Here is a 26797-nt window from a genome sequence, read left to right as displayed (position 1 = left end):
GAATAAATAGGATCCATTGGCTTATTAACCTTGGCCACATGCCGTTAGTTGATAGCCAAGAAATCCAACAAAAGTAAAAAAATAAAATAAAAAAGTTATTCGCCAGCAGACTTGCTTATGAGCACTCAGTTCTTTTTAACCGTACTGATCTCAGTAATATCCCTTTTGGCTGTTGAATTTTTTATATATATTTCTTTTTATTTGCTGCATATTATTTTGCACATTTTATCGAGGTTTCCATGGGTAGTGGGTATGGTCAAATCATGGCCAGGACAGATAAAGAACACTTTGCGATGTGGAAAGAAGGAAGACATTTTGAAGATAAATAAAACATAATAAAAAATGAGCTTGATCTTGTCTTTTTCTTTTGTTATTCAAATAAATTAATTACCAATCGATTAATCTGATCATGAGTGTATATATATACACTTGCCTGAATCTAGCCACGCCGGCTCGGCATATTCCCGCAGGAATATTAGCATGCTAACGCTACCACAGAGATTGAACATTAATTGATAAAGGAATATCCATGGGGCAAGATGATGATAAAAAACATTCAAGAGTAAAATTATCACTACAATTGGAATATTATGTGTTCTATATTTTCTTCGTTATGGCACCATCTGCAGAGTGGGCCATTTATTATTTTCATTCTATGTAGGTGCTGGATTAATCTTGTGCGTGTGGGTTTTATTCTTGTTATCTATAGTTTTCGGTTTTTAGATCTTGTCCATGGCTGAGGTTCTGTGTTTTTCAAAAGAGAATTCTTTGCGTTAAGGATTGTGTTTAGTTGTCTTTTCCAGTTGTTTTGATTTTTTATTCCTCTGTTAATCTTTATTTTTTATTATTTTTTTTTTTTTTTTTTTTTTTTTTTTTCATATAATTATGGGATTTCTTATACTGTTTTTTTTTTCTGCCTGATCAACTATTTCATTACCTTTCAAGTTTTCGTGTGAAGGTATCCATTGTAAAGCTAGTATTTGTTTTGCTTTACTAGTGTGTATATGATTTCTTGTATTTCAAATATATGTTTAAAATCTTTAGGTCTCGTGTTGGATAATAGATGTAGAGCAGATTTTGAGTCAGAAAATATTACTGATTTTGATAATCCATTGTTTTGTATATATTTTAAACCTTTTTTATAGCAAAAAAATTCAGCTTCTGTTATTTCAGTTTCGAATGGCAATTTCCATATTGTTATATTTTTATCTTGACTGTATATTGCTGCTAAAGTGGAATCAATATATTTTTGAGCCGTCTAAAATATTTTTTTTTATAATTCAGGTATCTTGTGTTTTCCAACATTGCATATTGTGGTTTTATTATTTGTTCTGGGACATCCTTTGTTTGATGATTATAAAAAATTGTTTCTATATTGTTAACAATGTCGAACTATGGTGGGATGGGAGTTATATTTGGCAATGCTTTTGTTTCTTATATTTGTAATTCTTTACAATTTCCGAAGACTCTATATATGTAAAAGGTTCTTTTGTCTTTTATGGGGTTGTATTCTTTTATGTTTGTTGTTATCAGGTTTTTTATTTTTGTATTCTCCGGTTTTTTCTAGTATTTTAAACATTTGAGTATATTCTTGTTCTTTTACTTAAATTTTTGATGAGCATCTTATTAGGGTGTATAATGCCGCAACTTAAGTGGTTGTTAAGCAACCTGTAACTATTCTTAATGCATTGTTTTGAATAATTTCCTTTTTTTCATTTCTGTTTTCCGTACCATAGATTAATATGCCATATTCTATTTTTGGTTTGATAAAAATGTCATAGAATTTTATCATCGTTTCTCTTTTTGCTCCCCATGTGGTCGATGATAATTTTTTTTTTCTTTATACTTATTCTGTTTGTGCATTTGATTTTTAAGTCATTGATGCGATATTTCCACGTCGGTTTTGGAGCATCGAATTCAAGACCCAATATTTTGCGTTTGGTTGTATATTGAAGTTTTTCATTGTTTATCTTTATTGTTGGTATCTATCTTTTTTATTATTATTTTTTTTTTTTATGAAATACATAATTTTACTTTTTGTTAGATTTATTGTTAGTAGTTCCCAATTGTTAGCCCATTCAATTATTTTATTCAACCCTATTTCTATGTTCTTGGCGTCTGCTAAGGTTTTATGAGTTGTTATTATTGTAATATCGTCTGCATATATTACTTTTTTTTTTTTTTTTTTTTTTTTTGTTAGGTCAGTTGTCATTATATTGAATAATAGGGGACTTAACAGTGGACCTTGTGGTAGTCCTCTCGTTATTTTCCCTTCTTCGGACTTTCTGTTACCCATTATTTGATAAGTTCTGTTATTTAAAAAGTTATATATCCATTTAAGTGAGGTGCCCGTTATTCCGGGTTTTGCTGTTTTTTATGATTGCAACTTGGTTAACTGTGTCGAAAGCCTTCTCTAAATCTAAGCATGCTATTAGAGTATAATTTTTTTTTCTCTTTGTAAGCTTTGTTGATATGTAAATCTATTATGTGCAGAGTATCTATTGTTGAATAGTTTGGTCTGAATCCTGTTAAGTCTTGATTTGATTTATTATTGCTTTCCAACCACCATATCAGTCTGTTATTCATTACGCTTTCAATTTTTTTCATAAGCTCGAAATTCTGCTTATAAATCTGTAAGATTTTTTATCGGTTGGGTCTTTTTCGAGCGCTGTCCATGGTTGTGCCTCCCATAGGTGAGCTAACAGTAGTACCCTCCCATGAAATATCCTGAGGCGAAGGAGTATCTGCAGCATCAGTGATGTAAGTGAAGGAGGAAAAAGTTAAATACAAGTCCATTATTTCTAGTCCTTGAGGGCACCTAGTCTCCACCGTTTTTTGTCAGGAACTCTTGAAGGCGGTGGCTTGTTGGACTGGCAAACAGATCCACCTGAGGAGATCCGTAAATCTTGATTAACTGACTGATCATCTGTGTAGATAAGGCCCACTCTACCATAGAAGGATCCTGTCGCGAAAGGGCATCCACCCATAGGTTGGTTCTCTCCTTCAGGTGAGAAGCCTGAAGGGAGACATCCCGCTTGGCTGCCAAGAATAAAATCTTTTCCGAGAGGTGGAGAAGACTCCGTGAACGAGAGCTGCCCTGTTTGTTCAGACAATGTACTTCTGCAGTGCCGTCTATCAGTACCAGAATGGTCCTGTTCCTCAATCCAGATTCCCTTCTTAAGACAATGAGAACTACTAGTAGCTCCCGGCAGTTGATGTGGCGTCTTGACATGTGTCTTGACCTCACTCCCCTTCCTTGGTGTCCGCTGGAAGACTGGTAACCCCATCCTGAGTCTGATGCACCTGTTGCGACTGTAAGGGATGGGACTGGAAGATGCCACCTTGCCTGGTGTCTTAATCTCCCTCTTCTCATCCACGACCTGAGACGTCGTCGAAGGCTCATGGGCGAGTGGATTACCTTGTCTCTTATTTCCCTCGAAAAAAAAAAAAAAAAAAGTTTCCCTCCAAGACTAGCAGAAGATGCCAGTCTGCCCAAGGGAATAGGGGTAACTAATTATTATTTTTTTTATTTTTTTTATATTTTCTGGGGGACATTCCCCTTTTTTCCATAAATTATTAGTTTAAAAAAAACATTCTAGTATATTCGGGGCATTTTTCATAAAATTCATATGGGATTTTGTCTGGACCATATGCTTTATTATTTTTTTGCATTTTTCATTGTTAAGGTTAATTCTTTTAAAGTGAGTTCTTTATTTAAACCTGTATTTGGTTGTTCTGTCATGGTTTTAAATTCTCTGTTATCAGGCTTTTTGTTTTTCATATTTATTATTCTTTGAAATTCTTCTTTTAGTATTTTTAGTTAGAATTTAGTTTTTTTGACCGGAGGATCATTATGAATCATTGGTCAATAATTCAATTTATTATTACCTTCTAGTTTTCTAATAAAATTCCAAATTTTTCTTGTAGGTGTATGAAATCTAGGGATTGGCAGAAATCTGACCAATTATTTCTTTTTTCTGTCTTTATTGTATTTCTTGCTATTATTTGGAGTATTTTTTATGTATTCAATCCTGTTTCACTTGCTTTTCTTTCTCCATTTGTTAAATGCTTTGATTCCACTACGATGTTCTAGGCTTATTTTCATTAAAGGCATTGTCTGTCTTAAAATGTTTTTTTTCCGTGTTAATTATTATTTCTGTTATTTTTTTAATGACTGTCTTTTTCATATCTATTTTGCGCATTTCTTCTTTATATGTTAACCTTCTTTGTTAAATTCCCTTTTTTTTCTCCGTCTTGAGTTTCAATGTTGTGACTTTTATCTTTGATAATGATTGGAAATTGATCACTTAATGTCTCTTTTTACTTCAAGGTGACTTAGTTCTGGGGAAACAACGACTAAATCTATAGTGGATGCTTTGCCTGTTTTTGGGTCAATTCTCGTGATTTGACCTTTAGGGGTCAACAATATTAAGTCATTTTGATTTATGAGATTGGATAAATTAATTCCGGTGGTGTTTGTTGTTTCCATAAGGGATGGTGAGCATTGAAGTCTCCTATCATCAGTTTTGGATTGTCTATGTGATCAATATGATGTTCTATTTCCTGTTGATTTATACTGTTACATGGATTGTAAATTAAAAGTAAATTTAACCATTTTCTTTTACAGCTAGTGTAGCGTGGTTAAAGTGCAGGGACACCGACACTCACCCTACTACAGGAGCTGACGAGTGATCCTCGGACCGTAGAGATGTGGGCGTGGGGAAAAGCCGGCCATTACCACCACCTACAGGAGTGGACACGAAAACTGTTCATGTGCACGGCTTTATTTACGTCACCACTGCTACTACAGCCTCGAAATCACAGATGGGACAAGGACAATCACTGGTAAGCAAGGTAGTATCACAGTATATCACAAGATATCGCAGCACGCGAAAATCAGGAGTCCTCCCCAGCACTCACATCTATCCACAGTCAAGGTCACTCGCCAACTGCCTTCTGTAGTGACTCCACGGCGCGTCACGGTAGGGGTTGCCAAGTACCCAAACTGTAAGAGGTTTGAGTGTGGGTTAAATGCACTCCTTTCGGACCCAAAACTCAAAACAATCATCTGGAGGTGGGGCGGTTAGAAAAAGGGTAAGGGATTGCCAAAAGGGTGTCAAGAAGGCATTAAAAATAAAAGTGAACATCCCAAGTGGGCATAAGCGAATCCATGAATCCGGGTGCGTTCGTGTAACTAAAAAATACGCAACTCTACACTAGTGTTTCTATTTTACTATTTTGTATTTCGCTTATTTATTTATATTGTATACTGCTTTGTATACAAATAGCGAGGCCTCCTCCACTTTGCTCTGTTCTAGCCTTTCTTAATATGTCAGTTCTTTAATTTGAAGTTATCGTTTTTATAAGCCATGTTTCGCAAATTGCGAATGTCTGGATTTTCTTTATAGACTAGATAATCTTTTTTCTCTCTTTTTTATTATGGATCTTGCATTCCAGAAGATTATTTTATTCATTGAGCCATTCAAGTATTTCTTCAAGTATTGGGGCAGCTTCAGTTATTATATCAGTAATTATTTCAATAACTGATTTATCAGATTTTAAATATTCTGTCATATTTGATATCAGTTTAAATATTTCTTTTATTTCTACCCAAGAAGGTTTTTTTTCACAACTTTATTTTTCCTTATCTTTATTGTTAGTCTTCTGTAGTGGCGTTGGAAGTGACCAACTGGGAACTTTACATGTTCTTTGTCTTTTGAATTTTGTTCCTGTGTATGTGTTTGTTCATTTATTTTTTCTTGATTGTTTTATTGATCTGGTTTCATTGACGGGTTTGGAGTATTTTCTGTTTTTTGTTTTGTTTTCTTTTTGTTTTGTGGGTGTTTTTTTTTGTGCTGGTGGTATGTAGTTTGTTAGAGTTTGAGCGCATGTTTTTGTGTTTGGATTTGTTTGTTGTGTAGTGTTCATGTCATCTGTATGTTGGATATATTCTGTATCAGTGTTGTGTATCTCAGCTGTGGTATTTTTTTTTTTTGTGTGTGTGTGTGTGTGTGTGTGTGTGTGTGTGTTTTGGGTTTTGTTATGTTTTGGTGGAAGAGTTTTTTTACTTCTAAGTTATTAGGTGTTATGTTTTTTGTTTGTTTTTGTTCATGTCTTGAGCTTTTAAATGTGTAGGGCATGTTTTATCATAAGCTGGGCGATTCCCTCCAAAGATGAAACAAAAAGAGGTGTTTGTACAGTCTTTATACTTATGGCCTATTTGACTACAATTCCTGCATTTTATTTCATTTTTGCACGAGATAATCCCATGGCCATACATTAGGCATTTATAGCATTTTGATATGGGGAAAGTATATTGATATATCTTGTAACTCGCATGTCCAATGCCTACTTTGTTGGGGAGAGGACCTCTGAAGATTAATATTGAAGATTTTGTCAGTACCCATTTATTTTGTCCTGGTACTTCGTTGGGTTTATTTATCTTATTTCTTTTATATGGGTATCTGGTCCCCATAATATTTTAAGACATTATTGCCTCTATATCTATATCATTACATTATTAAAGTGGTAGAAAATAAGTGTTTCGTTATCCATCCCACCACGAGCGTTTATTACAGTTCTTTGATATATTCTAGAACTAAAACGAAGTCTAAAGAATAGACAGAAGGAAAGTATCTCTAACTTGATCAAAAGTACTATCGAGAAGTAACTGCTCCACCTTAATTAACCAAGTAATTACGTAGTTATAAGGAAATAGTGGAGCGGTGACAATATATTGTTTTTGCGCTATTGCATTGAGACTACGGGGTCCCGGAGGCGGAATCAGCGATGGGGAAATACGGTGATTGGGAAGTCCGTTGCAAGGTCTATTCAAGTACTCGGTCCGTTGACGAATCCCCCGGGTTAGGAAGGTTTTCAGTTAGCGCGGTGATCTTGACGGTTTGTGTATAAGTACTTGGTCCGTTGACGAATCCCCCGGGTTAGGATGGTTTTCAGTTAGCGCGGTGATCTTGTCCGTTTGTGTGTAAGTACTTGGTCCGTTGACGAATCCCCCGGGTTAGGTTTCAGTTAGCGCGGTGATCTTGTCCGTTTGTGTACAAGTACTTGGTCCGTTGACGAATCTCCCGGGTTAGGAAGGTTTTCAGTTAGCGCGGTGATCTTGTCCGTTTGTGTAGAAGTACTTGGTCCGTTGACGAATCTCCCGGGTTAGGAAGGTTTTCAGTTAGCGCGGTGATCTTGTCCGTTTGTGTAGAAGTACTAGGTCCGTTGACGAATCTCCCGGGTTAGTATGGTTTTCAGTTAGCGCGGTGATCTTGTCCGTTTGTGTATAAGTACTTGGTCCGTTGACGAATCCCCCGGGTTAGGAAGGTTTTCAGTTAGCGCGGTGATCTTGTCCGTTTGTGTATAAGTACTTGGTCCGTTGACGAATCCCCCGGGTTAGGAAGGTTTTCAGTCAGCGCGGTGATCTTGTCCGTTTGTGTGTAAGTACTTGGTCCGTTGACGAATCTCCCGGGATAGGAAGGTTTTCAGTTAGCGCGGTGATCTTGTCCGTTTGTGTGTAAGTACTTGGTCCGTTGATGAATCCCCCGGGATAGGAAGGTTTTCAGTTAGCGCGGTGATCTTGTCCGTTTGTGTATAAGTACTTGGTCCGTTGACGAATCTCCCGGGTTAGGAAGGTTTTCAGTTAGCGCGGTGATCTTGTCCGTTTGTGTATAAGTACTTGGTCCGTTGACGAATCTCCCGGGTTAGGTTTTCAGTTAGCGCGGTGATCTTGTCCGTTTGTGTATAAGTACTTGGTCCGTTGACGAATCTCCCGGGTTAGGTTTCAGTTAGCGCGGTGATCTTGTCCGTTTGTGTACAAGTACTTGGTCCGTTGACGAATCCCCCGGGTTAGGAAGGTTTTCAGTTAGCGCGGTGATCTTGTCCGTTTGTGTAGAAGTACTTGGTCCGTTGACGAATCCCCCGGGTTAGGAAGGTTTTCAGTTAGCGCGGTGATCTTGTCCGTTTGTGTATAAGTACTTGGTCCGTTGACGAATCCCCCGGGTTAGGAAGGTTTTCAGTTAGCGCGGTGATCTTGTCCGTTTGTGTATAAGTACTCGGTCCGTTGACGAATCTCCCGGGTTAGGAAGGTTTTCAGTTAGCCCGGTGATCTTGTCCGTTTGTGTATAAGTACTTGGTCCGTTGACGAATCTCCCGGGTTAGGAAGGTTTACAGGTAGCGCGGTGATCTTGTCCGTTTGTGTGTAAGTACTTGGTCCGTTGACGAATCTCCCGGGTTAGGAAGGTTTTCAGTTAGCGCGGTGATCTTGTCCGTTTCTGTATAAGTACTTGGTCCGTTGACGAATCTCCCGGGTTAGGAAGGTTTTCAGTTAGCGCGGTGATCTTCTTGTCCGTTTGTGTGTAAGTACTCGGTCCGTTGACGAATCCCCCCGGGTTAGGAAGGTTTTCAGTTAGCGCGGTGATCTTGTCCGTTTGTGTGTAAGTACTTGGTCCGTTGACGAATCTCCCGGGTTAGGAAGGTTTTCAGTTAGCGCGGTGATCTTGTCCGTTTGTGTATAAGTACTCGGTCCGTTGACGAATCTCCCGGGTTAGGAAGGTTTTCAGTTAGCGCGGTGATCTTGTCCGTTTGTGTGTAAGTACTTGGTCCGTTGACGAATCTCCCGGGTTAAGAAGGTTTACAGTTAGCGCGGTGATCTTGTCCGTTTGTGTATAAGTACTTGGTCCGTTGACGAATCTCCCGGGTTAGGAAGGTTTTCAGTTAGCGCGGTGATCTTGTCCGTTTGTGTACAAGTACTTGGTCCGTTGACGAATCTCCCGGGTTAGGAAGGTTTTCAGTTAGCGCGGTGATCTTGTCCGTTTGTGTATAAGTACTCGGTCCGTTGACGAATCTCCCGGGTTAGGAAGGTTTTCAGTTAGCGCGGTGATCTTGTCCGTTTGTGTATAAGTACTTGGTCCGTTGACGAATCTCCCGGGTTAGGAAGGATTTCAGTTAGCGCGGTGATCTTCTTGTCCGTTTGTGCGCTTATTCGTTCGTTCACGCGACGCAGTGTCGAAAATTCTGTGGCCGACTCTTGTGTCAGAATTCTCCTGAGGATTCGCTGGCTTGACTGACCGGCGCGCGCTAAGCCACAATACCCAGTGATTGGTTGCAGTTTATATATGTATATTTATGTTATTATTACGTTTATGTATTGCCAATATTATTATTATTGTTGTTGTTTTGTTGTTATTGTATTTGTTTTATAATAAAATCGTCAAAAAACATTTGGAGTTTCCATATGCCATGTCTTTTTTTTTATTTTACGTCTTTATTATGCCATGTCTAAGCTGCAGCATGAAAATTACAAAACTATATTCACGTAGAATGTGTTATAGGCCTATAAACAATCGCTGATAATCATCGCCTGTAAAGTCTGTCCAATATGCAAATCGTTCAACGTGCCGTCAGCTCATTTACCTCCGTTTTCTATTGTCTCCCCTCCACCCTACCATGCTCTAATTCCCCCCGCCCCCCTTGCTCTCAGCTCTCTCCAAGTGACGTCATAGGCCTTATCACCCAAAGCTGCGCAGAACTCCGAAGTGACGAGACCTGTACTTATATAGACCTTGGCTACAGGTACTCTCTCTCCTAATCCACGGGTTAATATTTATCCCAGACCCTCCGTGCCTTCGGAGAGTGCTTACCGATCGGCCCGCTCCGTCGGCACGTCTGACTAAATAGTTGTAAATAATAACTAAGACACGTTAGTTAAGCTTTGATGGTCACTACAACACCGCCTGTGCGACACGACTTGAGTAGGTGGCAACCCTACAACGTCGTCTCATGTGTCACCGAATAGTGTCTCGATAAGCGGAATTTCGAATTAATCCAACACCATATGGTGGGCATATATGTTTAACATAAGGATATTTTAATAATATAATCTTTTATATTTTAATCAATGTATGGTAGCATTAATTTACACAGGGTAAATATATTACAGTTCACTGAACACTTACAGGTTCAAAGAGGAGTAATATTTTTACGAGTTGTTATATCTGCAATGCAAAAAAAAAAAAAAAAAAAACGACCAGCAACAAAATTTATAGTGTCTTACTAAAGCTGAAAAACAGAAATGTCAAACTTAGATACAATAAAAAAGAAGCGATAATATTGATAAATCTTCTGATTTTTAATGTATATATCTGATAATCACTGTGATTTGAGCCTTATGCGATTTTCATACAAAACTAAAATTATTTCCAGACTTCTTAAGATTACCCTTCAAACATTCTTAAAGTAGAAAATTATTGCAGTGCATTTTAGTGATAATCTTAACAAAAATGCTATTGTATTTATATGTATATCTATTCATCTTATTTCATACAAATATTTTTTTAATGGCTAACGACCAGCAGCAAAAAATATTCTCTTACTATGCAACAAAATACAAAATAAAGTTGTTTTTTTTACATACTCAACATACCTTGTAATCACCATTCCTTGAGTCGACTACTCACGGTGCAATAATCTTTTGCTTTATATTGCAAAGGCACACGTTGAAAATATTGGTAATTGCGTCCGAAAATAACTGCTACTCCAGTCTCTCTTGTGTGGTCATACAGAATATTTTAGTGCGGAAAAGGTAGAAAAGGTATAACTATTGCATATCCTTGCGTTCTCTCTCTCTCTCTCTCTCTCTCTCTCTCTCTCTCTCTCTCATCTTTCACAAATCTCGTGACAGGAAAACGTTAGTCCTTTGCTCTTCCTACAGGTTGACTCCTCAGTTTTGTTAATATTATCTCTGTTATTAGTGCGGATGACGCCCAACTCCAAAGAAGAAAACAATGTCCTTGTTATCCGACAGAACACAATGCTGTAGTGAGTCCGAGAGAGAACATTCTAAGACCTTTTTTTCTGTAGCATTTCCTTCGCAAACTATTCATGAGAGTACTAAAAAAAAGGCATAAAACATATATTAAGCTAGAAATTATTAAAAACTGAAATTAATAGCTGCAAAGTTGATACGTGTTTCATTTCTACCTTTCAGATTGACGCTATTTTTGCATAGTTTCAATTTCGTACAACTAAAGGATGTGATATAAACTTTACATGTAACAGATCGCCAGAAAACGAGACAAGTTGATAATAAGGAAGTTGTGCTTCATGTAAGACTTTGGTATACATTTACAAGAAAATCTGATGACACAATCAAAAAAAGGCTAACCTACATACACTGATACAAGACAAAATATCTGCACAGGCAAATAGTAATGTCAGATATGAGGAAAATAGTATGGGAGCCTCCGATAGACAAACTACAGCGATAGTGTGGCAGCCTTGTCCCCTGAATTAGGAAGTATTATCTATTTTTCATATTCATAATGAGATTTTATGGTTTCAAAGTCTGTTGCCCTGCTTGGGATCAACCCGTATAACAAACTATAGAACTCAAAAACTAAAAGATATCAAATTAAACTGGTAAATGACACCTAACAACTATTTGCGAATGAAAACTGTTTTTCTGGAAGCTCTTGTGTTTCGAACACACACACACACACTCACTTACACTCGCATACACTCACTCACTCACTCACTCACTCACTCACTCACTCTCACACACACACATATATATAGATATATATAAAACACTTGGAGCTTAGGATCAAACAGGGACTTCCAGGCCAATACTTATTGTTGAAAGCAAAATTGTCCGAGATGACGTAGAAAACGTAAACATATAAACCGCATTCATGTTGACATATGTGGAAAGGTATGAATGAGAACGAATATCTTCACAATACAAGAGTATTCAACCGGCCATGTATTTCTGACGAAGATATAATCGAAAACGGTTCAACACAACTCTTGTATTGTGAAGATATTCGTTCTCATTCATACCTTTCCACACGTAAACTTATGTTGTGAAGATATCAGCAGGAATAAAGAATAAACGGATGCTGAAATAAGAGCGAAAATGGCAACCAATTCTTATTGAATAGAAGTAAAATAATAGTAAAACGTTTGAATACAATACTGACAGGGAAATTGAGATAATGTACACATTTTACGGTGACGGACAAGGAATTGTAATTATAATAATGAAAGAAGATGAAATTCAGGAGAGGAAGATTCCTAAACAGAGGTGGAGGAGGACCCGATATAGGAAAATTGGATCAACATCAATTCCAAGTAAAACGGGAAACGGGAGAGTAAAACACACCAATTTACTTCAACAGTTTTAATGATAAGCATACAGTAATTTCGTTCAAGGTTGATAAAACTATTACTACGCAATTACTTTAGTCAAGCAGACTCAGCTGATCAATCTCTTGAACAGCGGGTTCCAAGTACTCGTTCAGATCTGCCCTTTTTGCCCCGATGAGCCATAACCCTTGAGTACTCAGTATGTCGTCCCTATATTAAAAGAAAAAAATAACGTAACAATTAAAAAGTATATTTTCACTAGCATAGAAGCAGTAATGTCAGTAAGTATATTTTCACTAGTATAGAAGCAGGAATGTCAGAATCGTTCAATAGCGACGTATTTCTCTACACTTTCGGTACACTTTGATGCTATCGATAGACCAAGATGTCACTATTTTGGCAAAATCTAGAGATTGTTTTCATATCTATGTACGCCAATGTATAATATTCACAATTTAAAAAATCTTACAGTATATACTTTATCACCTGGCAATTACCGATCACTAACCTAATTATCAAATACTCAATTGACCGATGTTTAAGTCCCCGAAACTCACTCAACCGTTGAATACTTAACAGACCGATGTTTAAGTCCCCGAAACTCACTCAGTCGTTAAATACTTAACAGACCGATGTTTAAAGTCCCCGAAACTCACTCAATCGTTGAATACTCACCTGACCGATGTTTAAGTCCCCGAAACTCACTCAATCGTTAAATACTTAACTGACCGATGTTTAAGTCCCCGAAACTCACTCAGTCGTTAAATACTTAACAGACCGATGTTTAAGTCCCCGAAACTCACTCAATCGTTAAATACTTACCTGACCGATGTTTAAGTCCCCGAAACTCACTCAGTCGTTAAATACTCACCTGACCGATGTTTAAGTCCCCGAAACTCACTCAATCGTTAAATACTTAACAGACCGATGTTTAAGTCCCCGAAACTCACTCAGTCGTTAAATACTTAACAGACCGATGTTTAAGTCCCCGAAACTCACTCAACCGTTAAATACTTAACAGACCGATGTTTAAGTCCCCGAAACTCACTCAGTCGTTAAATACTTAACAGACCGATGTTTGAGTCCCCGAAACTCACTCAGTCGTTAAATACTTAACAGACCGATGTTTAAGTCCCCGAAACTCACTCAATCGTTAAATACTTAACAGACCGATGTTTAAGTCCCCGAAACTCACTCAGTCGTTAAATACTTAACAGACCGATGTTTAAGTCCCCGAAACTCACTCAACCGTTAAATACTTAACAGACCGATGTTTAAGTCCCCGAAACTCTCTCAACCGTTAAATACTTAACAGACCGATGTTTAAGTCCCCGAAACTCACTCAATCGTTAAATACTTAACAGACCGATGTTTAAGTCCCCGAAACTCACTCAGTCGTTAAATACTTAACAGACCGATGTTTAAGTCCCCGAAACTCACTCAGTCGTTAAATACTTAACAGACCGATGTTTAAGTCCCCGAAACTCACTCAGTCGTTAAATACTTAAAAGACCGATGTTTAAGTCCCCGAAACTCACTCAACTGTTAAATACTTAACAGACCGATGTTTAAGTCCCCGAAACTCACTCAGTCGTTAAATACTTACCTGACTGATGTTTAAGTCCCCGAAACTCACTCAGTCGTTAAATACTTAACAGACCGATGTTTAAGTCCCCGAAACTCACTCAATCGTTAAATACTTAACAGACCGATGTTTAAGTCCCCGAAACTCACTCAGTCGTTAAATACTCACCTGACCGATGTTTAAGTCCCCGAAACTCACTCAATCGTTAAATAATTAACAGACCGATGTTTAAGTCCCCGAAACTCACTCGATCGTTAAATACTAAACAGACCGATGTTTAAGTCCCCGAAACTCACTCAGTCGTTAAATACTTAACAGACCGATGTTTAAGTCCCCGAAACTCACTCAGTCGTTAAATAATTAACAGACCGATGTTTAAGTCCCCGAAACTCACTCAGTCGTTAATACTTAACAGACCAATGTTTAAGTCCCCGAAACTCACTCAGTCGTTAAATACTCAACAGACCGATGTTTAAGTCCCCGAAACTCACTCGATCGTTAAATACTAAACAGACCGATGTTTAAGTCCCCGAAACTCACTCAGTCGTTAAATACTCACCTGACTGATGTTTAAGTCCCCGAAACACTCAGTCGTTAAATACTTAACAGACCGATGTTTAAGTCCCCGAAACTCACTCAATCGTTAAATACTAACTGACCGATGTTTAAGTCCCCGAAACTCACTCAGTCGTTAAATACTTAACTGACCGATGTTTAAGTCCCCGAAACTCACTCAGTCGTTAAATACTTACCTGACCGATGTTTAAGTCCCCGAAACTCACTCAGTCGTTAAATACTTAACAGACCGATGTTTAAGTCCCCGAAACTCACTCAACCGTTAAATACTTAACAGACCGATGTTTAAGTCCCCGAAACTCACTCAGTCGTTCAATACTTACCTGACCGATGTTTAAGTCCCCGAAACTCACTCAATCGTTAAATACTCACCTGACCGATGTTTAAGTCCCCGAAACTCACTCAACCGTTAAATACTTACCTGACCGATGTTTAAGTCCCCGAAACTCACTCAGTCGTTAAATACTTAACAGACCGATGTTTAAGTCCCCGAAACACTCAATCGTTAATACTTAACAGACCGATGTTTAAGTCCCCGAAACTCACTCAACCGTTAAATACTTAACAGACCGATGTTTAAGTCCCCGAAACACTCAATCGTTAATACTTAACAGACCGATGTTTAAGTCCCCGAAACTCACTCAACCGTTAAATACTTAACAGACCGATGTTTAAGTCCCCGAAACTCACTCAACCGTTAAATACTTAACAGACCGATGTTTAAGTCCCCGAAACTCACTCAGTCGTTAAATACTTAACAGACCGATGTTTAAGTCCCCGAAACTCACTCAATCGTTAAATACTTAACAGACCGATGTTTAAGTCCCCGAAACTCACTCAGTCGTTAAATACTTAACAGACCGATGTTTAAGTCCCCGAAACTCACTCAATCGTTAAATACTCAACAGACCGATGTTTAAGTCCCCGAAACTCACTCAGTCGTTAAATACTTAACAGACCGATGTTTAAGTCCCCGAAACTCACTCAGTCGTTAAATACTTAACAGACCGATGTTTAAGTCCCCGAAACTCACTCAGTCGTTAAATACTTAACAGACCGATGTTTAAGTCCCCGAAACTCACTCAATCGTTAAATACTTAACAGACCGATGTTTAAGTCCCCGAAACTCACTCAATCGTTAAATACTCAACAGACCGATGTTTAAGTCCCCGAAACTCACTCAATCGTTAAATACTCAACAGACCGATGTTTAAGTCCCCGAAACTCACTCAGTCGTTAAATACTTAACAGACCGATGTTTAAGTCCCCGAAACTCACTCAGTCGTTAAATACTTAACAGACCGATGTTTAAGTCCCCGAAACTCACTCAGTCGTTAAATACTCACCTGACCGATGTTTAAGTCCCCGAAACTCACTCAATCGTTAAATACTAACAGACCGATGTTTAAGTCCCCGAAACTCACTCAGTCGTTAAATACTTAACAGACCGATGTTTAAGTCCCCGAAACTCACTCAATCGTTAAATACTTAACAGACCGATGTTTAAGTCCCCGAAACTCACTCAATCGTTAAATACTCAACAGACCGATGTTTAAGTCCCCGAAACTCACTCAGTCGTTAAATACTTAACAGACCGATGTTTAAGTCCCCGAAACTCACTCAACTGTTAAATACTCACCTGACCGATGTTTAAGTCCCCGAAACTCACTCAGTCGTTAAATACTTAACAGACCGATGTTTAAGTCCCCGAAACTCACTCAACTGTTAAATTTACTTAACTGAAACTCACTCGTTATCATAGGTGAGAGCAGGCAGGGCTTCTGAAGAGGACGTGATCGTCTGGGTGAGTGTCATGTCAGGCACCTTTCGAACCATCAGCCCAGAGCTCTCTTGGACAATCTCTGTACAAAGGCGTACGTGGGAAGGAAAAAGAGAGGAAAAAAAAAGTTTAGAAAAGGTATGTGAATGAGAATGGGTATGTGGAGAAAAAGAGTGAATGAGAATGAATGACCCTAGAATGGGTATGAAAGAGAATGGATGTGTGGAGGGGAAAAAGGAAGGGAAAAATTTAGAAAAGGTATGGATGAGAATAGATATATGGAGAAATGGTGTGAATGAGAGTGAATGACTCCAGAATGGGTATGAAAGAGAATGGATGTGTGGAGGGGAAAAAGAGAGGAAAAACGTTCAGAAAAGGTATGTGAGTGTGAATGGATATGTGGAGAAAAAGAGTGAATGAGAGTGAATGACCCCAGAATGGGTATGAAAGAGAATGGATGTGTGGAGAGGAAAAGAGAAGGAAAAAAAAATTAGAAAAGGTATGAATGAGAATAGACATATGGAGAAATGGTGTGAATGAGAATGAATGGCCCTAGAATGGGTATGAAAGAGAATGGATGTGTGGAGGGGAAAAGAGAGTGAAAAAACAGTTTAGAAAAGGTATGAATGAGAATAGATATGTGGAGAAAAAGAGTGAATGAGAGTGAATGACTCCAGAATGGGTATGAAAGAGAATGGATGTGTGGAGAGGAAAAAGAGAGGAAAAAGAGAGGAAAAAAAGTTTAGAAAAGGTATGAATGAGAATGGATATATGGAGAAATGGTGTGAATGAGAGTGAATGACCCTAGAATGGGTATGAAAGAGAATGGATGTGTGGAGAGGAAAAAGAGAGGAAAAAGGGAGGAAAAAGAGAGGAATAGAAGTTTAGAAAAGGTATGGATGAGAATAGATATATGGAGAAATGGTGTGAATGAGAATGAATGACCCCAGAATGGGTATGAAAGAGAATGGATGTGTGGAGGGGAAAAAGAGAGGAAAAAAAGTTTAGAAATGGTGTGAATGAGAATGGATATATGGAGAAATGGTGTGAATGAGAATGAATGGCTCTAGAATGGGTATGAAAGAGAATGGATGTGTGGAGGGGAAAAAGGAAGAAAAAAAGTTTAGAAAAGGTATGTGAATGAGAATAGGTATATGGAGAAATGGTGTGAATGAGAGTGAATGGCTCCAGAATGGGTATGAAAGAGAATGGATGTGTGGAGAGGAAAAAGAGAGGAAAAAAAGTTTAGAAAAGGTATGAATGAGAATAGATATATGGAGAAATGGTGTGAATGAGAGTGAATGACCCCAGAATGGATCTGAAAGAGAGTGGATGTGTGGAGGGGAAAAGGGAAGGAAAAAAAGTTTAGAAAAGGTATGAATGAGAATAGATATATGGAGAAATGGTGTGAATGAGAGTGAATGACTCCAGAATGGGTATGAAAGAGAATGAATGTGTGGAGAAAAGGTGTATGAATGAGAGTGAATGCCCCATGAATGGCATGAATGGGTATTAATGGGAATGGATATATGGAGGAAAGGTGTATGAATGAGAGAATAGTTATGAATGAGAATGGATGTATGGAGAAAAAGGTGGATGGACGAGAGTGAATGGCCGTAGAAAACGTGTGAACGAGAGTGAATATCTCTAATATCCAGGATAATCTCTTTACCAAGGCATACGTGGTGAAAAAGAGAGAGAACTATAGATACCGTTTGAAAGAGATTGGTTATCTGAAGAAAAGGAATGATACACGTTCTGTATAGAAAATGGAACGTGATTGTTTGTTCTCTCCCTTTTTCATTTTTCTTTCTCTCTCTCTCTCTCTCTCTCTCTCTCTCTCTCTCTCTCTCTCTCTCTCTCTCTCTCTCTCTCTCTCTCTCTCTCTCTCTCTCTCTCTCTTTCCTCTTCTGCAACACAAAAGTTGCAAAAAAAAGAAAAGACATGGCAATTAGCAGAAAGAACTATAAACTTTTCAAAAGAATAAAGGACATGATTTCTCTCTATTTATCTATTTATTACACACGATTTTTTTTTTTTTTTGGGGGGGGGAGGGGGGGACTATCCAGAATTTTTTTTTGTAGCGAAAGGATAAACTAGACTGTATCTGCTTCATTACATACGCGGGAAAAAAATATAATAAAACATTTCTTCAAAGCAAAAAGTAATGCATAAACAATAGTGACGTAAAAGGTAATTAACTTCATTTGTAAGATCTAATTATACCGAAAAAAAATAAATAGTAAATTTATGATGATATTTAAAAAATAGTAACACGTAACCTCAACAGTAGCAGTTAATAGTAGTGGTAGAAGTAAAAGTAGTTGTAGAAGTAGTAGTAGTTGTTGTAGACGTAATAATAGTAGTTGTAGTAATAATAGCAGTAGTAGAAATATTTGTAAAAATAATAGCAATAGTAGTAATAATAGTAGTTGTAGTAATAATAGTAATAGTAGAAATAATAGTAATAATAATAGCAATAGTAATAGTAGTTGTAGAAGTAGTAACAGTAGTAGTAGAAATAATGGTAATAATAATGAATCAATAAATCAACAAATAAAACAAAACATTTCACCCAAAAAACAACACAAAACAACAAATAAAATAAAACTTTTCACTCAAAAAAAACAAAAAAAATCCAACAAATAAAGCAAAACATTTCACCCAAATACAACAATAAAAACTCCAAGTAAAACAAATTTCACCCGAAAAAACAACAAAAAATCCAACAAATAAAACAAAACATTTCACCCCAAAAAACAACAAAAAATCCAACAAATAAAAAAAAACATTTCACCCCAAAAAACAACAAAAAATCCAACAAATAAAGAAAAACCTTTCACCTAAATACAACAATAAAAACTCCAAGTAAAACAAATTTCACCCAAAAAACAAAAACAAACTCCAACAAATAAAGCTAAACATTTCACCCGAAAAAACAACAAAAAATCCAAATAAAGCAAAACATTTCACCCAAAAAACAACAAAAAATCCAAAAAATAAAACAAAACATTTCACCCCCCCAAAAAAAAACACAAAACTACAAGTAAAACAAATTTAACCCAAAAAACAAAAAACAACAAATAAAACAAAACATTTCACCCCAAAACAACAAAAACAACAAATAACACAAATTTCACCCCCAAAAAACAACAAAAACAACAAATAAAACAAATTTCACCCAAAAAACAAAAACAAACTCCAACAAATAAAGCTAAACATTTCACCCCAAAAAAAAAAACAAAAAATCCAACAAATAAAACAAATTTCACCCTCAAAAAAACAAATAAAACAAATTTCACCCAAAAAACAAAAACAAAAAACCTCACACTCCCTTACTCGAAAGCGCCGGCCCCTTCTTCCTGTGCTTCGGCCTCTGTTCGAGCGGATCGTCCAGGTGATGATGATACGACACCTGGCTGTGCTGCTGCTGCTGCTGCTGTTGGAGTTGCTGCTGCTGCTGCTGTTCCAGGTTCACTTCGCCCCGGAACAGCCTCGTGATCTCCGCGTGCACGACGGGACGGTCACGGCGGCGGAACACGATCCAGACGAGGAGTTCGCAGAGTTCGTAAAGGCGTTCGAAGATGCTGTTGTCTCGCGAGCCGTAGCTGTGTAGGCTCCGGCCGCGCTGGGGGGTGAGGGGGGAAGAGGGGGGTGAGGGGGACGGAGATAGAGAATGGGGAAAGACCAGGGGAGGGGGGAGAGGGGGAGGGAGATAGAGAATGGGGAAAGACCAGGGGAGGGGGGAGAGGGGGAGGGAGGTAGAGAATGGGGAAAGACCAGGGGAGGGGGGAGAGGGGGAGGGAGATAGAGAATGGGGAAAGACCAGGGGAGGGGGGAGAGGGGGAGGGAGATAGAGAATGGGGAAAGACCAGGGGAGGGGGGAGAGGGGGAGGGAGATAGAGAATGGGGAAAGACCAGGGGAGGGGGGAGAGGGGGAGGGAGATAGAGAATGGGGAAAGACCAGGGGAGGGGGGAGAGGGGGAGGGAGATAGAGAATGGGAAAAGACCAGGGGAGGGGGGAGAGGGGGAGGGAGATAGAGAATGGGGAAAGACCAGGGGAGGGGGGAGAGGGGGAGGGAGATAGAGAATGGGGAAAGACCAGGGGAGGGGGGAGAGGGGGAGGGAGATAGAGAATGGGGAAAGACCAGGGGAGGGGGGAGAGGGGGAGAGGGGGAGGGAGATAGAGAATGGGGAAAGACCAGGGGAGGGGGGAGAGGGGGAGGGAGATAGAGAATGGGGAAAGACCAGGGGAGGGGGGAGAGGGGGAGGGAGATAGAGAATGGGAAAAGACCAGGGGAGGGGGGAGAGGGGGAGGGAGATAGAGAATGGGGAAAGACCAGGGGAGGGGGGAGAGGGGGAGGGAGATAGAGAATGGGGAAAGACCAGGGGAGGGGGGAGAGGGGGAGGGAGATAGAGAATGGGGAAAGACCAGGGGAGGGGGGAGAGGGGGAGGGAGGTAGAGAATGGGGAAAGACCAGGGGAGGGGGGAGAGGGGGAGGGAGATAGAGAATGGGGAAAGACCAGGGGAGGGGGGAGAGGGGGAGGGAGATAGAGAATGGGAAAAGACCAGGGGAGGGGGGAGAGGGGGAGGGAGATAGAGAATGGGGAAAGACCAGGGGAGGGGGGAGAGGGGGAGGGAGATAGAGAATGGGAAAAGACCAGGGGAGGGGGGAGAGGGGGAGGGAGATAGAGAATGGGGAAAGACCAGGGGAGGGGGGAGGGGGGGAGAGGGGGAGGGAGATAGAGAATGGGGAAAGACCAGGGGAGGGGGGAGAGGGGGAGGGAGATAGAGAATGGGGAAAGACCAGGGGAGGGGGAAGAGGGGGAGGGAGATAGAGAATGGGGAAAGACCAGGGGAGGGGGGAGAGGGGGAGAGGGGGAGGGAGATAGAGAATGGGAAAAGACCAGGGGAGGGGGGAGAGGGGGAGGGAGATAGAGAATGGGGAAAGACCAGGGGAGGGGGGAGAGGGGGAGGGAGATAGAGAATGGGGAAAGACCAGGGGAGGGGGGAGAGGGGGAGAGGGGGAGGGAGATAGAGAATGGGGAAAGACCAGGGGAGGGGGGAGAGGGGGAGGGAGATAGAGAATGGGGAAAGACCAGGGGAGGGGGGAGAGGGGGAGGGAGATAGAGAATGGGGAAAGACCAGGGGAGGGGGGAGAGGGGGAGGGAGATAGAGAATGGGGAAAGACCAGGGGAGGGGGGAGAGGGGGAGGGAGATAGAGAATGGGGAAAGACCAGGGGAGGGGGAAGAGGGGGAGGGAGATAGAGAATGGGGAAAGACCAGGGGAGGGGGGAGAGGGGGAGAGGGGGAGGGAGATAGAGAATGGGAAAAGACCAGGGGAGGGGGGAGAGGGGGAGGGAGATAGAGAATGGGGAAAGACCAGGGGAGGGGGGAGAGGGGGAGGGAGATAGAGAATGGGGAAAGACCAGGGGAGGGGGGAGAGGGGGAGAGGGGGAGGGAGATAGAGAATGGGGAAAGACCAGGGGAGGGGGGAGAGGGGGAGGGAGATAGAGAATGGGGAAAGACCAGGGGAGGGGGGAGAGGGGGAGGGAGATAGAGAATGGGGAAAGACCAGGGGAGGGGGGAGAGGGGGAGGGAGATAGAGAATGGGGAAAGACCAGGGGAGGGGGGAGAGGGGGAGGGAGATAGAGAATGGGGAAAGACCAGGGGAGGGGGGAGAGGGGGAGGGAGATAGAGAATGGGGAAAGACCAGGGGAGGGGGGAGAGGGGGAGGGAGATAGAGAATGGGAAAAGACCAGGGGAGGGGGGAGAGGGGGAGAGGGGGAGGGAGATAGAGAATGGGGAAAGACCAGGGGAGGGGGGAGAGGGGGAGGGAGATAGAGAATGGGGAAAGACCAGGGGAGGGGGGAGAGGGGGAGGGAGATAGAGAATGGGGAAAGACCAGGGGAGGGGGGAGAGGGGGAGGGAGATAGAGAATGGGGAAAGACCAGGGGAGGGGGGAGAGGGGGAGGGAGATAGAGAATGGGGAAAGACCAGGGGAGGGGGGAGAGGGGGAGGGAGGTAGAGAATGGGGAAAGACCAGGGGAGGGGGGAGAGGGGGAGGGAGATAGAGAATGGGGAAAGACCAGGGGAGGGGGGAGAGGGGGAGGGAGGTAGAGAATGGGGAAAGACCAGGGGAGGGGGGAGAGGGGGAGGGAGATAGAGAATGGGGAAAGACCAGGGGAGGGGGGAGAGGGGGAGGGAGGTAGAGAATGGGGAAAGACCAGGGGAGGGGGGAGAGGGGGAGAGGGGGAGGGAGATAGAGAATGGGGAAAGACCAGGGGAGGGGGGAGAGGGGGAGGGAGATAGAGAATGGGGAAAGACCAGGGGAGGGGGGAGAGGGGGAGGGAGATAGAGAATGGGGAAAGACCAGGGGAGGGGGGAGAGGGGGAGAGGGGGAGGGAGATAGAGAATGGGGAAAGACCAGGGGAGGGGGGAGAGGGGGAGGGAGATAGAGAATGGGGAAAGACCAGGGGAGGGGGGAGAGGGGGAGAGGGGGAGGAAGATAGAGAATGGGGAAAGACCAGGGGAGGGGGGAGAGGGGGAGGGAGATAGAGAATGGGGAAAGACCAGGGGAGGGGGGAGAGGGGGAGGGAGATAGAGAATGGGGAAAGACCAGGGGAGGGGGGAGAGGGGGAGGGAGATAGAGAATGGGGAAAGACCAGGGGAGGGGGGAGAGGGGAAGGGAGATAGAGAATGGGGAAAGACCAGGGGAGGGGGGAGAGGGGGAGGGAGATAGAGAATGGGGAAAGACCAGGGGAGGGGGGAGAGGGGGAGGGAGATAGAGAATGGGGAAAGACCAGGGGAGGGGGGAGAGGGGGAGGGAGATAGAGAATGGGGAAAGACCAGGGGAGGGGGGAGAGGGGGAGGGAGATAGAGAATGGGGAAAAGACCAGGGGAGGGGGGAGAGGGGGAGGGAGATAGAGAATGGGGAAAGACCAGGGGAGGGGGGAGAGGGGGAGGGAGATAGAGAATGGGGAAAGACCAGGGGAGGGGGGAGAGGGGGAGGGAGGTAGAGAATGGGAAAAGACCAGGGGAGGGGGGAGAGGGGGAGAGAGATAGAGAATGGGGAAAGACCAGGGGAGGGGGGAGAGGGGGAGGGAGATAGAGAATGGGAAAAGACCAGGGGAGGGGGGAGAGGGGGAGGGAGATAGAGAATGGGAAAAGACCAGGGGAGGGGGGAGAGGGGGAGGGAGATAGAGAATGGGGAAAGACCAGGGGAGGGGGGAGAGGGGGAGGGAGATAGAGAATGGGGAAAGACCAGGGGAGGGGGGAGAGGGGGAGGGAGATAGAGAATGGGGAAAGACCAGGGGAGGGGGGAGAGGGGGAGGGAGATAGAGAATGGGGAAAGACCAGGGGAGGGGGGAGAGGGGGGAGAGGGGGGAGAGGGGGAGGGAGATAGAGAATGGGGAAAGACCAGGGGAGGGGGGAGAGGGGGAGGGAGATAGAGAATGGGGAATGGGAATATGATTTATATTCTCAAACGTGTTAAGGCGCCGTATCTCCCGAAGGCGCCTTAACTTACGACCGAGCGATCATACACATACAGAACAACATACACAGAACAAGGGACCCGCCATATTGGTGCGAGTTAAGGCGCCTTAGGCTAAGGCAAGGGGAGAGCAGCCTTTAGCGGGCGGGAAATCAGCACTTTTCGCTCTTATATAAGGGAAATACAGCAGGACGGTTAAGGCCTCCAGCGCGCCTTAACTTAAGGCTCTTTTGAGAATCCGGCCCCAGATCAGTAGCAGCTCGAGGAGGTGTCATGGCGTCTGATCCTATTTTTCGAAAAAAAAAAAAAAAAAAAAAAAAAACATTGGGTTTATTTTGATGACTGCCACCAAAGTCACGGATGCTTTGTTAATATCGTCGATCATTTTGGTCTTTTCAATTTTCTAAAAAGATGGAAAATGATGTTTTTTACGGGAATATTTTCATTGAATAATCATCAAAACAGACGCCATGACTTGCTACTGATCTAGCCTTTCTCACAGAGAATATCAGGGGGCAGGAAAACTGGATGAATAGAGGGGGAGAGGGGAGGGAGATAATGTCAGGGGGCAAGGAAAATGGGATGATATGAGGGGTGGAGAGAAAGGGAGAGAGAAGGGGGAGTAAAGGAAGGGATAATGAGAGAGAGAACAAGGGAGACAGAGGGATGGAGAGAGAGTGAAGTAAAAGACAGGGATGGAAGGAGAGGAAGAGACAGGGGATGGAGAAAGGGAGAAGGATGGAGAGAGAATGGGATATAATAAGGGATGAGGATGAATGGACAACAAAAGGAGGAAGATGAGAAGAGAGTGAAGAAAAAGAAGGGATAGAAGGATAAGTGGGGAGAGGAGAATGTCGATGAAATATTGAGATGAAGAAAAAGGGAGAGGGAAAACGGTAATAATTGAGAGAGGTGGGAAAGAAGAAAAAGAAGGGTTAGAGAAGGAAGAAAAGACAGGAGAGAAGGGGGAAGGGAAAATGTAAAATAGAGCGAGAGAGAAGAAATGGGAGGAAAAGAAGAAGAGAAATAAGAGATAAATAGGATAATAGGCATAATGGAAAGTGGGGGAGAGAAAGGAGAAGAAAAGAAGAAATAAAAAAAAAAGAGAAGGAAGAGAGTGGACGGGATCAGAATGGTAAAAATAATAACGATAATAAATAAACGAAAAACGAAGAGAGAGTGAAGAAGAACAAGAGGAAAGGGACCAGGAGAGAAAAATGGAGAAACAGAAGAAAGGGAATGAATGACGAGGGAAAGAGAGAGGAATGTGTAGAAGAGAAAAGGTAAACGCTTTTTGAAAAGATTGAAAATATGACACGAAGAAAAAAAAAAATTCCTTTGACACTACAGGGGGGGAAACATTTCTAATGGCAATTTTGTCAAATTGCCACTAGAAGTTACCATATATTTTTTATAAACATTTTCTTATATACATATGTATACACACATATATATATACATATAGATATGCATACGTGTGGGTTTGTGTGTGTGGGTATATATGTATGTGTATATATATATATATATATATATATATATATATATATATATATATATATATATATATATATATATATATATATATATATATATATTATATATATATATATATATATATATATATATACATATGTAGACAGATAGAGAGACAGATATAAAGATATACGTATATATGTATATATGTATATATGTATATATGTATATATGTATATATGTATATATGTATATATGTATATATGTATATATGTATATATGTATATATGTATATATGTATATATGTATATATGTATATATGTATATATGTATATATGTATATATGTATATATGTATATATGTATATATGTATATATGTATATATGTATATATGTATATGTGTATATGTGTATATGTGTATATGTGTATATGTGTATATGTGTATGTGTGTATGTGTGTATGTGTGTATGTGTGTATGTGTGTATGTGTGTATATGTGTATATGTGTATATGTGTATATGTATATGTATATGTATATGTATATGTATATGTATATGTATATGTGTATATGTATATGTGTATATGTATATGTGTATATGTATATGTGTATATGTATATGTATATGTATATGTATATGTATATGTATATGTATATGTATATGTATATGCATACTGTATATATATATGTATATGCATACTGTATGTATATATATGTATATATGTATAGATGTATACTGTATATATGTATACTGTATATATGTATATACGTATACTGTATATATGTATACTGTATATATGTATATATGTATATATGTATATATGTATATATGTATACTGTATATATGTATACTGTATATATGTATATATGTATATATGTATATATGTATATATGTATATATGTATATATGTATATATATATATATATATGGATATATGTATATATGTATATATGTATATATGTATATGTATATATGTATATATGTATATATGTATATATGTATATATATATTTATGTATATATGTATATATGTATACTGTATATATGTATATATGTATATATGTATATATGTATATATGTATATATGTATACTGTATATATGTATACTGTATATATGTATATATGTATATATGTATACTGTATATATGTATATATGTATACTGTATATATGTATATATGTATACTGTATATATGTATACTGTATAGATGTATATATGTATACTGTATAGATGTATATATGTATACTGTATATATGTATACTGTATATATGTATACTGTATATATGTATACTGTATATATGTATATTGTATATATGTATACTATATGTATACTGTATATATGTATATATGTATATATGCATATATGCATATATGCATATATGCATATATGCATATATGCATATATGCATATATGCATATATGCATATATGCATATATGCATATATGCATATATGCATATATGCATATATGCATATATGCATATATGCATATATGCATATATGTACATATATGCATATATGCATATATGCATATATGCATATATGCATATATGCATATATGCATATATGCATATATGCATATATGCATATATGCATATATGCATATATGCATATATGCATATATGCATATATGCATATATGCATATATGCATATATGTATATATGCATATATGCATATATGCATATATGCATATATGCATATATGCATATATGCATATATGTATATATGCATATATGTATATGTAT

General features: G+C 40.2%; 1 protein-coding gene across 1 annotated transcript in view; it reads right to left on the bottom strand.

Moving 5' to 3' along the window:
• Positions 1–12172: 12172 nt before the first annotated feature.
• Positions 12173–26797, bottom strand: part of LOC113800114 (protein phosphatase 1 regulatory subunit 36) — a 20451-nt gene continuing 5826 nt past the window's right edge. Inside the window, exons 5-7 of the mRNA XM_027350841.2 lie at positions 19428–19716; positions 16059–16170; positions 12173–12357 (exon numbers count right to left, since the gene is read on the bottom strand). Of these exons, the coding sequence (XP_027206642.2) occupies positions 12243–12357; positions 16059–16170; positions 19428–19716 (516 nt within the window). The 3' untranslated portion in view covers positions 12173–12242. The remainder of the gene's footprint in view (positions 12358–16058; positions 16171–19427; positions 19717–26797) is intronic.

This window comes from Penaeus vannamei, chromosome 41, assembly GCF_042767895.1.
Source record: "Penaeus vannamei isolate JL-2024 chromosome 41, ASM4276789v1, whole genome shotgun sequence".
NCBI lineage: Eukaryota > Metazoa > Arthropoda > Malacostraca > Decapoda > Penaeidae > Penaeus > Penaeus vannamei.
This window is presented reverse-complemented; position numbering and strand designations above follow the sequence as displayed.